Source organism: Dryobates pubescens, chromosome 7 (assembly GCF_014839835.1).
Source record: "Dryobates pubescens isolate bDryPub1 chromosome 7, bDryPub1.pri, whole genome shotgun sequence".
NCBI lineage: Eukaryota > Metazoa > Chordata > Aves > Piciformes > Picidae > Dryobates > Dryobates pubescens.
In genome coordinates, this window is record NC_071618.1 from 26470995 (window position 1) to 26485017 (window position 14023).

The window sequence follows — 14023 nt, forward strand, 5'->3', positions numbered from 1 at the left end:
TGGATGGGTTTTGTTGTTGGTTTGGGTTTGTTTTGGTTCTTTTTTCTTCCCCTGCAAATCTTTAAGCAAGTATAAGTAAGGGACTTCTGAAATTTTTGCAGAGCCCCCTAGAATAAACTTGACTTTAGAAAACAAGAGTCAGAGGTTGAAGCATGAAGAAATATATTCCATGTGTGAAAGAAACTTTTGCTCTAATAAATGAAATAATTTGCAGTTTGTTTAGCTTTATTTATTTTTTTATACATAAGAAGGTACATTTTATATACAGTACAAAGCATGCTTTGATCTTATAAATGTGCACAAAGGTCACCAGCCTTTCTTAGGAACACAGCCTGCAAGGCTTTGTTCTTAAGGAACTGAAAAGATTTGCAGATTCCTTGTCAAGGTAAATTGATCTACACTGAATTGTCTCAACATGAAGTGTTCTGATGCTCACAGTTCTGACACTCATACTGTAACCCATGTCAGTGCTCTGTAACGTGCTTTGCAGTGCCTGAAGGAACCTCAGCATGTCATTACTAAATAGTGCTACTCATGTTTGGTTGAGTGAGCACCTTGCAATGAGCAGGAATACAGCAGGAACAAAACCTGTACTGCACAGCAGCCAAAAGATGGAACTGGTAACACCTCTGTGATGAGGAGTGTTGAGTTGTCCCTCTTGCCCATGGGCAGGTTTGAGCAGGAAGGGCACTGACATTGACCTCACCAATGTCAGAACAATTGTCACAGGAAGACTGATATGGAGCAGAGTATGAAATTCTACAGCTCTATATATGCTCTGTTTATCTTAGCACTTACCACAGTATTGCCAAGGTTGGAAGAGACCTCGAGGATCATTGAGTCCAACCTGTCACCACAAACCTCATGACAAACATCAGAGATGATGTAACAGGTGCCCTCTTCAAGGAGGCTTTAGAGCTAAATCTACAGAAATACATAACTAAAGGCTTTTGTTCTCTGTCCTCACAGTGATGTTTCACAAAGACACAGCATTTCTGTACTCCTCCAGAATTTGGATTTCTTTAAGAAGTTACTTAGCAGAACATAAAGATTTTTTTGCAGGAGAGCAAGGAAATTTTTGTCACATGCAAGCAGTGCTTTACCTTCAGAGTTACAAAGATGCTTCACACCCACTGTGCCAACAGAGAATCTTCTGTTCAGCCTGATAGCTCTGCATATAATTGTTCAATTGTTTACTTAGTCAAAACCCACAATATTGAGCTGAGCATGGCAGTTCTGTTACAGGAGTCCATTTTAACAGTTCATGAGTCGCCAATGTCTGTCCTGAATTTTGTTTGCTTTGCGAGCAATGTCTAGCTCTCAGTTGACACGCTCAAAGAAAGCACAGCTTCTTTGCAAGCACTCCAGCTGACTGTCCTGATAAAAAAGTACTTAATACAGAACAGTCCTCCACTTTTTCCAGGTTGTACACTGTCTCTATAATGCTTTCTGTGGCTTCTGCAGGTAGGATGCTGGAGGCATTGGATTGAAACTTTTTCTCCAAGTCCTCCTTTTTCAGGGGTTTTCTCCAGTGTCCATAGAATGTATTGCAGCGATCACTGATGGTGTTGCCATCCTGCAGAGTGATGCTCACTTCGCAGTAAAGGCTCTCAAAGCTAGGTGTGTTATCAGGAGGGTGCTCCAGCTGTGTTTTGTTGAGTAGCTCCTGCAAGGCTGGCCGGTGAATGTTCTCGCTGGTGAAGGACTCGACTGACATGCTGCCATCCAGCAAAGCAGAGCACGCAACAAATTGGAAGGAGTGTCGAGCTTCGTGCTCTGAGGCAGGACTGGGTCTGTTCACATATTTGACCTCTGGGACTTTGAGAATGACTTTCTCAATTTTATCAAGGGGGAGCAAGTTGTCATTGCAGTCCACAAGCTTCCTCCTAACCAAAGATGCTGCATCAGCCACCCAGTGGGTTCCAAGATGAGCAGGAAAGCGTTTGATGGCCACATCTTGCTGGTCTAACAGCCAGGGATAGGACTGCAAGGTTGGCAGAGTCTGTGGGCTGTAATCTGTATAAAATGCACCTATCCCTGACTCCATGTCCAAGATCTGTTTGTTTCCTTGAAGGCCCTGTGACGCTAAGCATGCTGCTTCCAGTCCATGCTTGGCAGCATTGCCAACATGGAGGGGCTTTGTTTGGGTCGCTGCATTAGCCAGTGGGGCACCTGCATAGGAGGCAGCAATAGCTAAGGCGTTTTCACATTTCTGCCGGTCAAGAGCTAGCAGCTTAGCACAAGCTGCTGCACTCCCCATCGTACCAACCACAGTTGGTGGGTGAAACCTGAGGGGAAAAGAAAGAATTACTGCATTAAAAAAAACATGTATATAGTGGATCTGAATCCACTATACACACAAGTTCTAATTTCAGTGCTGTGGAAGACAAATTGATCATAAAGAGACAAGCATTCAGAATTCCTGTGTGGTCCTAATGGAAAGAGTTGTCACTTTTACCTAGGAACAAGTTAAACTGGTATAGTACTACTTGGAATAGGCCTTCTCAAGAAAGCAACAGAAATGCTAGAACCGCTCATAGTTCAAGGCATACTGAAGACAATCATGACAGAAGTGTCATGACATAAGTGTCCATAAATTATCTGTGAGTAATTTATAGTCATCTGTAAGTTATATATATTGGGAGAGGCAAGTTTTGTTATTCTGAACTAGTTTTGCAACATCAGTACAAGGAGCACACAGAAGATAGCAAAACAACATCTAGACCATCCCACATGTCAAGAATTTCCTCTGAGCCCAGCACCAGTGATTCCTTTCAGCTAAGAGCAAGGTACTGTTTGAAAGTGAGGCATGGTCTTAAACATTCATGCAAGCCTGAGAGCTCTGCTGTTAAACACTGCCTTTTAGCAGCTGTTGTTAATAATTGGAGAGATCATTGCCTCCTTCTTTTAAACTGATCAATATTCTCCAAAGAAAGAAATCTATTAGCTAAGCCATAAGGAGTCATGTAAGTGCATTTGAATTCAAAGTGGATCTTTCCTAACTTTCCAAATAAACAACATGGACAATATGATTAACTGTGTCATTTGTATTTTAATTAGCATTTAATTGAGCATATTAACACCAAGATAAAAAAAAAAAAATCAACCTTTCAATCAACTTTCTACTTGAAGCATTTCTATGTACCTTTTTGGGATATTCCTGGCTTCGCTGGAGAAGCGCAGCAGCCTGCCTTGCACTTCGATTCCCACATTGAAAGCTAAGAGCAGATCAAGACCTGAGATTTTTTTCTTCTGAGGAGTGGCTTCTGAGAGTGCAATCAGGGCAGGGAGCACAGCCCCAGATGGGTGTGTGGCTGGATGCCACGTGTCATCAAAGTCCATTGAGTGCACCTAGTGGAAAGAAAAGCCATGACTTGTCATCAGAAATAAACTGACTTGGCAAGATTGACTCAGTTAAATGAAAATACTGTAACTGGTACTATAAAAAGGATTCCATAACTAGATTTTCCTTAGAAAGCAAAACTTCAAAAGTCTTTTAAAACCTTTACTCCCAATGTGGCTTGATGAGAAATAGCAGTACAATACAGATCTAAATCAAGTTGCATCACTTTAGAACAAGTATGACAATGAATCTTCTTTCCTACAACAGGCTTTTGCTACCTTAATTAGACTGATATAATTAAAGCAGCAGTTCTAGGTCCACCATGCAAGTGGTGATTTTTCATGCCCCCCCCCCCCCCCCCGACAGAATGCAAACAGAATTAAATTACTTCTCCAGTGTTGCAGCTGATGCTTACATTAGGACATTAAAACTGTAGTAGTCAAATCCATACAGCTAACTGGAACTTGTATCAGAACAACTTAAAGGTTTGAGATTTGGAACAACATGGCCATCCACAGGCAACAGGCATCAGCCTGCAAATGTAGGTCAGACTTTAGCCTGAATTTTCAGCACATCAAAACAAGGGCTGTAACATGAGGAGCCAGACTCCCTAGGGTTGAATGGAGTAGGAGAAAGCTACAGTCTTAAAACTGAGATGAGCTGCTTAGTCCTTGAGAGTATCAAGACAGGTGCTTCCTCTTTCACTTGCCCAGAAATCAGCTGCTTGAGTGCTCCCAGCATAGCATACAGTTGCTGTTCTGGTAGCAGACTGCTCCCAGCAGTGCAGTCAGTGTTTGCAATGTACTGCTTGTCAGAAACCCTCCAAAAGTTTTGAGAACCCCCAAGAACTTGATAGCATCAGAGACAGCATTTTTAATAATGTAATAATGCTTCAAAAGCTGAACTTCCACACCTGGTCAAGAACAAAGCGGGAAGGTGGTCAGTGCTCAGATTTTGCCCTGTGATACTGAGTCTATGTGCTTCTGAGGGCTGCATTTCTGACCAGTCAGAAGAAAACCCAGTCCCTGCTTTGAAAAACTTTGGTGCTCTGAAGTGCAGAATTAGGAAAGTGGTGCCCAATAGTGGTAAACTGTGTTCCTGGAGTCTTCAATAAGCGCTTGGAATTGACCTGTGACCAAGATGTAAACTGAAATGCTCATATACATGCTAACTGCCAGATCTGAATATCACATGGGCTCCTAGGAGCTGACAGGTACCAGGTCTCATTTTCAAGGTAATTTTTCTCTACATTGGAAATGAGGTGTTAAATTGTACCTCTGATCTTGTTGTCACACTAATTTAGATAGGCTTAGTATTATCATTTCCTGGGTTGGTCACCTTCCCCAGCTTTGCATAATTGCCAAATATGACTGCCTCACCTCTTGTTCATCTTCCAATTTCAAATGGTTTCAGCCTCAATCTGAATTTAGACAAAGGTCTAGGGAGTCAGTTATTGCTTTAATGACAAAGTATGTGTTCAAAATATATAACTGGCTTCTTCAAACTCTGCCACTGAATATTAAATGATGTTCCATGTGTGAAGGTATGCGTGCATCTGTCTGTATTGCTGTTTTTCTGTAACTATGCTAGTTGGCATGAAATGTGGGTCATGGTGAAAGCAGTGAGAGCTAGAGTACCTGTTTGTAATGCAGTGGTAGCAAAGCTGTAGAGTTCTGACATTTGAAAACAGCCCCAAGTCCCACATTAAAGGTAAGGGATGCTGCTGAGCTGGATCAGATATATAGTATAGCTTGAGCTCAGCCTCATTGGAAGAAAGTTGAAGCACATTGGGAAAACAGTCTAAGAAAGTTTTATAGTAGGCTTCAGGCAGAAGAGTAAAGTAAAGTAAGGTTTTAGGAGCACTCTGCTCTCTCTAGAGCAAGAATGGCATCAATTAGTGTGATTTAAGAGCAAATAAAAGAGCATCCCTTACAGCCACTCCATTCACAAAAGCTGCATACAAAGGAGGCAGTCGAAAATCCATGTGGCCCCAGATGGTACTGGATATATCTGAGCTGTAGATCTGAAACAAATTGACATAAATTAATTCAAAGTCCTTAACCCAAGCATAAATGCGCTCTGTATCTCTGATGTAACTGAGATCAGACCATACCCTCTTGGGACCCAGCTGTTCCCTTTCATGAGAAAAATACTGTTCTTTTAGGAAGTATGAAATGAAACCTGGTTTTCTGTTGGCTCACGTCCCTTTCCACTCAACCAGACTTCAAGGGGCAGAGCGACACTATCTACCTGGTCATCCAATACCTTCACACAACCTCTGGCCATTGATGTCCCTTCTCACTGCCCATCAACAGTGCCCTCAGGACTGTTATCTTGATGGGGAAGATCTCCAGTTAACTGTTCTGGTTTTCTGTGTTTTAACAAGGCCCTGAGTAAATGTTATATGACCTCCCAGTGTTGGTATCTCCCACACAAAAGGTGCTGTTTCTTTCCTTGTGCTGTGCAGATCTTTTAGCCAAGAAAGAGATAATTATGGAATTAAAGGAAAGGGCGTAACTACCACAGTTTGGAGAGACTTACTGGCACATAGAGCTCTGGAACCTGAGCCCAAGTAGCCAAATCTGACCAATAAAACAGTGAGCTAAACTCATTGATGCAATCCTGTGCTGTGAGAAGGCTTCTCCTCAGGATCAAGTACTCCTCTAGTTTGAGGAGAACGAAACTGGGGGAGAAACATGACCAATGTACCTTAGACAACATATGACTTAGGGAGTGGAAGTAGCTTACCACTAACTCTCCATCCCTTTGACACTCCCTTATTTTGGAAAGTCTAGTGTTAAGTGATGTTTGCTTTGCTGACATTCTTAATAAAATCCCACAGGTGAAAGAAAGGAAGGAATCTTCATAAACTATTTTTGCAGTATGGGATCTCAGCATGCAGATTTTTGCCTCTCCAGAGTTAAAAGTAACTTCAGCAATGAAGTTTCCCCATCTCCTGTAGGGAGAACATTCTGTCTCTCTTTCCATCCCCAAAGAATTTTGTAATGGCAGAGTCTCCCCTCAGAGCCCAAATTTTCCTTTGCTTTTCTTATAGCTAAAAAAGGTTTCTGAATAGCAGACACCTTACCTTGCTGTATTGTTTCACTTTGTGGCAGACCTCTGTGTTGGTACCCAGAAGCCCCACTCCAAGAGTGTCCAGAATCATTCGCTTGCTTCTCTGAATGACCTGGTCTGTCAAGTGGTTTGCATGCAAACCATGAATCGTGTTGGCAAAATTTCCTGTAATTGTCTAGGAAGGAGGGGGGAAGAGAGAAAAGAAGTAGATACTTCTCTTAAAGAAAACACTTTTTTTTCTCTTTTTTCGCTTTCGATTCTGGGCTATTGTTTAGCATACTCACCATTTCTATTGCCCTACCCCTGCTTACATGAATTGCATCAGCAAAACTAAGGTTAGACTTATTCCTCTTTTTATTCCCAGAAGTGCTACATTGTTATTTATTACTCCCACTTTCATCAGTGTCTTTGTCTGTTCTGTATTTCTGCTGCTTTCTCCCTAACTCGAATCCTTGAGGGTGAGCACTGCAGGGGATGTATCTTTGTAAGCTATCTACATCTATACACACACACAAATATATATAAAATAAATAGAAGCAAAAACCATCTGGCTTTCCATGGCATTTCAGTCCAGCACAGCCACTACCACACCAGAGTATCAGCATTACTAACCCAAGTCTTGCTTAGTTTGGAGCTCAGGGGGAGATGGGACTTGGCAGCATTACTTTGCACCCTTTGCTCCAAGCTCCCATTGAATACACACTTAGCTGAAGTCCCAGCTTTACTCACACAAGATCTCACCTCTTTGAAAAACAGTGCTCCTCATTCCTGTTTCCTGCTGATCTTAGAGTTTTATTTATTTATATATATATATAATATATATTATTTTATTTTTTCCCCTTTTCTTTTCCTGTTGATGACTGATCCATTAATCCATTACATAAATTCAGCCTGCATCTTCTTGGCTGCTGAGATGAGCTGCTGTTAATATTTGTATTAAAAAATAATCTAGAACTCCCCATCTGTGACCATTACAAAGTTCTTCCTGTAGAGGCATATATTAATTATATCACTTCCAACCATCCTGTGTATGAAGTCTTGAGTGTTTTTTTTGTTTGGTGTTGTGTGTTTGTTTGTTTTTTAATTTGTATTTGCATTACTGAATTACTGCTCTATCTCTTTGGAAATTGTCTCCCCATTTCCACTCATCCTCTCCTCTCCTGCACCTGTCCACACACAATGCGGATATTTCCTCTTGTGCTGCTCTGTCTCCTTTATAACAGAGACTCACCTCTACTATGCTAGCAGCTTTTCACTGCATTGTTCATATTGCATTTCTCATTTCTGCCAGTGGTGACTAGAATTGCACCTGTTAATTCAGACAATTTCTCACACATCTTTGTACTAAATTAGTAAGACTATTAAGACTATCCTAAGGAACACAAGCAGGTGAACCACATATCCCATGGTGTGATGTACACCTGTGGAAACATACAGTGAGGATACAAAAGCTTAAGCAGAAAAGTGCATCTTATAGTGCAAAGAAAGAAGATAGTACCTTTGTCCACATCTTGGAGGGATGGTGCGTGGTCTCAGAGAGATGCAGCAAATGAGTGGAGGAAATCAGTTTCTCACTATTTATGTCTGGGATGGGGGAAGAAATGTGAGGTGGTTTTGCTCACTTTTCTTGTCCTGCCCATTTCCTGCTCTGGCTGGAAATGTTCCTTTTTCTCCACTTGCAACTTTCCTCTGACTAACTATACTAGAAACTGCTGGGACTTTGTGATAGGACTTTGCCAGTTAGGTTCAGAAGTCACATAAATTGATGCACGTGATATTTTATTACCAGATAGAAAGCGGTATATTAATTCAAGTATCTTATATTTGGTAGCATGGAGAAAAGAGGCCATCAGATGTATCAGGCTGACCTTGGGGAACCACAGTAGCACATGGATAACTCTCCTATTTGTGAGAGCAATCAGCCCACCGTTAGGCTACAGGATGGCAAAGAGTGTTTTAACTTTTAATTATATTGCTTCAGTTCAGACATGGGAAATGGGAGCCATAAACATTTCAGAGCATAAGTTGGATTAAAGGAGCTTTTGTCATTTAATAGTGCTTTAGCACTGTGAGGCCATCATTTCTACAGGCAGGCTTTCTGCATCTCAGGCAAGGATTTATTCTCTGAGGAAGGAGGCACTCCTCCCACCACCAGTTTAGGAATTTCACTTCCATAGGTATTCCAGACTACTACAAGATAGTGAGGAATTCCTGCCCACCTTATCGGGAAGGGAGCAGACCACAGAGGAGCACAAGCAAAGGTTGCTAAGTAATTCTGAAGTGAAGTAATGTATTTCTGAAGTTTGGGAACCTCCTGGATTAGGGGACAAAGTATCAAGTCTTTTCAAATGTGCAGCCTTACACATCCATACCTAAGTGCCACTTACTTTAAGAACCTCAGCCCTTTATTCAGCCTAGCCTCAAATGATTTTGTAAAGCCTTAACTAACTCCTGAGCACTTTCACACAGAGACCTGCATGGATCAACAGGTAAAGGTAAACACTGATTTGAGCAGCTCCAATTACTAGTTAAAGGTCCTGTTTCAGGTTGCCTTCTCATCCTGCTCCTGTCTCTGGACACACAGTCCTCTCTCACCTTGCACCAGTGCTAATGCTGAGCAGGCTCCTTTCTGAGTTAGTCTAGCCTGCCTTCAGGCCCACCTTAAGCATTCTCACCTGCCAGGAAAAACCTGATGTTGAAAACTGCACTAGGTAACAGAGTGCCTTGAGTGATAGAAGCAGTATTGTATCTGTTCATTTATGTAGCCAAAGAGACTGAGGACCAGGGCTCCTAAAAACCAGCCCTACAAACACAGACACTTTTGTATGGGATAACCTGCATCATATGCAGGCTTCATTTAAAACCTTGTCCTGTCTTGCTCTTAAATATGAGCAGCTGTTCAGCATGGCTACTAAACCTCTTCCCAGATACATTTCTCTATGAGTTTACCACAGCTTCCTCACTCATGCATACATAACCTGCATTTACATAAAGCATCCCAGCAGCATTTCCTAGTTCTTGGGTGATGTGTCCACTTTGGCCAAATCCTGACCCCAAAAGGAGACAAAACTGGAATGTGTATCAGTGCTTCTTCCTTGCCCCCTCACTTCCATGTTAAGAAAAACCTCAGAGGTAGCTTGGATGTGCTGAAGCTCCTTTGGTACCGATAAAATCCCTCCTAGTTAATGGGATCGCTCACACTGACAAGGTTGGCAATGGTTAGAAAGGTTAATAGAAGTTAATGTTGTTAGAGTGAAAAAAGAAAAGATTTTATTAACTTTCACTTTTGTTCTTCCAGCTCATTCTTCCTTCCAGAAAAATGGAAGAAAACAACTAAATCAAAGAACCACAGAATGGCTGAAGTCAGAACGAATTTCCAGGGATCATCTGGTCCAACCCACCTGCCTTTCTATTACTCATTTTTCCCTTCTCCTCAGGTGAAATTTTCAAGTGAAATTTGAACATCTTCTTGACCCCTCTGTGCTTCTGGATAGCACAAAGGAGACAAGACAGTCCCAGAGGCAGTTAAAGGAAATTTTCTTAACATAAGAAGCAATCTGGGACCCTATAATTCCCTCTGACAACTCATAGAATACATAGAATACATAGAATAAACCAGGTTGGAAGAGACCTTCAAGATCATTGCGTCCAACCCATCAACCAATCCAAAACTCCTACGGATGGAAAAGTTAATACACCTATATAGGTGGAAAGTATGAGAAAAGTATGAAGTAACATACTTTGATCTAATAATTGAATTTATTGCTCTAATAACTGTGGCATTAGACTGGAAAACCACAATCAGAATCAGGCAAAAATGGCCCATAACCCTTTTTATATCTCTAGAAGGCACAGTATGGTGACAGCCTGTAGGACTGTGTCCTTGGCTTGCATCATGCCTCAAAACAAGGTCTACAAAACAGTTCACCACTCATAACATCTTATTTCCCCCTAAACACTTTGCAACACTTATTACGGGAAAGAAGTGCAGAGGTCCTCACTGCTTTTAATCCTATCTCAAGACTCCAAAGCCAGAACGTGTGATGTGTGGTCACATGCTTGTAGCTAGTCTCAGATATACGGTCACTTCCTTCTGTAACCTCGAGTGTAGGATGGATTGTCCCATGCACTGCAACAGTAACATCAGTGCTATTTAGGGATTGGGCTGGGTTATCATGGGAAAGTGACTTTTTAAAAAAGAGTAAAGTACACAAAATAACATTGCTTGGAAGACCACTTCCTAAAATGTGACAGACCTCCAACTCAGGTATACTCTGTAGCCTGGGAGGGAAAGGAAAGCAATATGATTATCTCTGCAGGTGGCATTGGCCTCTGCACAAGGTTCTGTACCTCCCCAGGAGAATTCATAGGGGCCTAAGCAGAAGAAGGTTTAAAATCAGTGACTGAGAGTTTGGCTTAGGCTGCTGTCCACCTGGACAAAGGCAATCTGCTGCTTTCCTCTTTTCTGAGACAAAACTCATGGTTCAGCAATTTGGGCAGACAATTTGTTAACTAGTGACCATGATGGAAGGACAAAAAGCATTCATCCAAATGCCATTTGCAACATTGTGCACAACTACAGTAATGAGCTGTGTTGATTACAGAACAAGGCTTTAGAAAACCAGTGTCCCACAGAGTCTATTTTCTCCTGCTGACATCACATTTTTAAGCTGCTTTTTTCTTTCTTTTGCCTCCAGCTATTTTTAGGCTAAACTCTGCCCACACCTGCAAGCTCTATGTTTGCAACTGAAAGCAATTTTGGCCTTAGCCTTATACTCTTTTTGTTCTAAGGAAATATAAGAAAAATATAACAAAATACAGACCCCAGGACCCCTTTTCTCTAATCCAGATTTTAAGATGTAACTTTGTTCATGGGCTGTGCTCAGATGAGAAAATGAGAGGCAGTTGCCAATGTTGCTCTGTTTACAGAGTGTCTGCTACTGCTGGGGATCTGAAAACACCTTACCAGCGCAGGACCTGCTCCTTTTCCTTCTACTGGGATGTAGAAGTAAAGATGTGAAAATCTTAGCAAATGGTCTGGAACAGGTGGCTTGATCTAGATCCTGCTAACAGCCCTACAGCCATGAATCTTGGGGCCACATAATTCAGAGTCATTGGATAGTTTGGATTTGAAGGGTCTTTACAGATCATCTAGTTCCAACCACCTTGCCATGGGCAGTGACACCTTCTATAAGATCAGGTTGCTCAAAGTGCTGTCCAACCTGGTACCACTATTGTTATGGTCTCTTGTGCTGCTTCTTCTCCATGCCTACATTCCCTTATTCACTCCAACAGCAGTTACTGAGCCAGTCAGCAATAATACCCAGCAAATGTTAACAGGCAGTGATTGCACCATGAGACACATAATTCTGGAAATTACTAGCCTCTAGTAGTTCTCTTATTCACTTGTGCAATTGGTGACAATAGCAATGCAATCTCTGAGAAGTTACAACATCCTTGTTTCATTTTTTCACTCTTCACAGCAGATCTTGGAAGTTCCAGACCACATTCTGGTAAAGGGTGCTACAAGTCAATGCACCAGGTCTCTATTATGCTGTTCTCCTTACCTTCATAAATTAAGAGTGTTATTCCCAAAGACATGTCCTCACAGTTCATTTAACCTTCTAATGCGGATGCTGCTTTGCTAAAATGAGCTGTAAGATAGAAGTACCAGACCTGAGATAATCATAGAGAATCTGATTCAAGACAGATTGATCATTTCAGTATTGACACACTGTGAACAGACTTAAGCTGCCCAACCCATAGCAAAAGTATGTTTGAAGCCAAAGAGTGGGTTGCTGAATGATTAGGCAAGCCCCTCCAACACTGCTTATGGAGTAGCATGAAGGGGTCTGACCTATTATAACAATGTGAGAAGACACCACAGTTCCATGAGATTCCTGTTGACCTACAATAAATGTTAGGTCTCATACGTACTATATACTGCGTACTAGTGCCAGCACGCAGATGCAGGGGGCTACACCACACTCAGCTGCTTTGAGTTCATAACTAAAGAGGAGGAAGTGTAGTGGAAGGTGACACTGCCTGTAACAGTCCCCTGTGAACCACCTCTGCACCCTGAGGTACCACCACGTCTCTCAGGATTGCCTTGCAGCTATGTTCTCAAAGCTTTTTTCCATCCCATTGTATCCTCCCACCCTGTTTTCTACAGAAATAACATTACCTGGGCTAGTAGCAGCTGGCTATAGGGTTTCTATATGTTATGACCTCCAGTATGAGTAATAGCAGCAGGTGTAGGAGATCTCACAGGTTTTCTGTAAGTGCATAGACTTTGCCATAACTTCTTATTGATGTATTTGGCAAACTGGGGCAGCCTGTAGCACACATTGCTCTCTTAACCAAAGAGCAGTCATGATGTCAATACTAAGTAGCCAAAATTCAGCCAGTTGTCATTACAGCACATTACTGCCATTTGGGGAGATAATAAAAACTGAGTAGCATAAATTCAGAATTTGATTAGCAGGAACCAAATGAGTGTGAGCACATGTGAGTGATACGGCAATTGTAGTTAAATTACCAGCAGAAGTCTGTTGGTGCAAATGAGACATCAGTCACTGTGCTGGGCTGCTGCATTCTACAGTGAAAGGTACCCAGCAAAGAGACCTTCTTGATCATTTCAAAGCAAGTCCAGATGTTAGGCTGTAACTAGTCCCAGCAAGCCTGTGGTGGTGGTCCAATGGGGAGATGTGGTATCAAGATGTAGTGTTTGACAAGCCTCATTATTAATTAAGGGATAAAAGAGTGTTTCTTTTATCTAACCTCTTTTCCAGGGTGTTTTAAACCCTTAAGAAATTGTCCCAAGGCGCCATTACAAACTTTTGTATGCAATGGAAGGGCTAAAATAACACCTAAAGCATATACAGCAAAACCAGAATCGCCTTCAAACAGAAACAAACTTCTGGGAGAAAAAAAAAAATCACCTAATTTTGTGGCAGTCCATCATTTTACCTGTCACCAGCTGCAAAAGCATTTTAGACAAGATGTTGTGTGAGTTGGCAGAACTGTTCCTCCTGCTTTCACCACCATCACTCACTCTCCTCCTCTCCATCCCTCCCAAAGAAAGCGCCTGGAAAGATTTAAACAACACACCAAGTTGCAAAAGCCACAGAGTGCTTGTTGCTCATCCTGCAAGCTTGTGCCATGGGTTGAGTTTTAATTTCCCCCTCCCCCCCCCTTAATTGCTGGACAACATCTACTCAGACAACACGATGTCTTTGAGGTCCATGAGGCAGCTTGGGTAGCTTTGTGCATCTTGCTGTCCTTTAGCATTACTTTTGGGGCACTCCAGTAACCAGACAAAGACTCTTTTTCCTCATCTGTGGTTGTACATAGCTAGCTCATGCATTTTCCACCTTAATATATTTCAGAAGTGCCAAGAAATATTGCAAAACAGCCTAAAATTACACTTTAAATGCAGCAGTCTCTGATTTATGGTGTAATTAAAAAACATGCCATGCTAGTTATTAGTTGTAAGATTGAGTATTACATGTTTCAGGCTGTAAAACATACAGGGGAATTTCCAGCTGTGATTGTATATTCACCTCTAAAGAGAAAATGGGTGTAATTACACCAGCATTTATAAAA

General features: G+C 41.7%; 1 protein-coding gene across 1 annotated transcript; it reads right to left on the reverse strand.

The window, feature by feature from the left end:
• Positions 1–897: 897 nt before the first annotated feature.
• Positions 898–12066, reverse strand: ACOD1 (aconitate decarboxylase 1). Its single transcript, XM_054163040.1, has 5 exons — positions 11986–12066; positions 6432–6593; positions 5277–5366; positions 3146–3351; positions 898–2288 (listed from the first exon to the last, which is right to left on the reverse strand). Exons 1-5 carry the CDS (start codon positions 11989–11991, stop codon positions 1334–1336), a joined length of 1419 nt encoding a protein of 472 aa, XP_054019015.1. The 5' UTR covers positions 11992–12066; the 3' UTR covers positions 898–1333.
• Positions 12067–14023: the final 1957 nt, after the last annotated feature.

Coding starts and splice junctions, on each gene's coding strand:
- ACOD1 (XM_054163040.1), bottom strand. Junction 5,367..6,431: donor AAGTGAAACAATACAGCAAG/GTAAGGTGTCTG, acceptor AATTTGTTTCAG/ATCTACAGCTCAGATATATC. Junction 2,289..3,145: donor GCCAGGAATATCCCAAAAAG/GTACATAGAAAT, acceptor TTTTCCCCTCAG/GTTTCACCCACCAACTGTGG.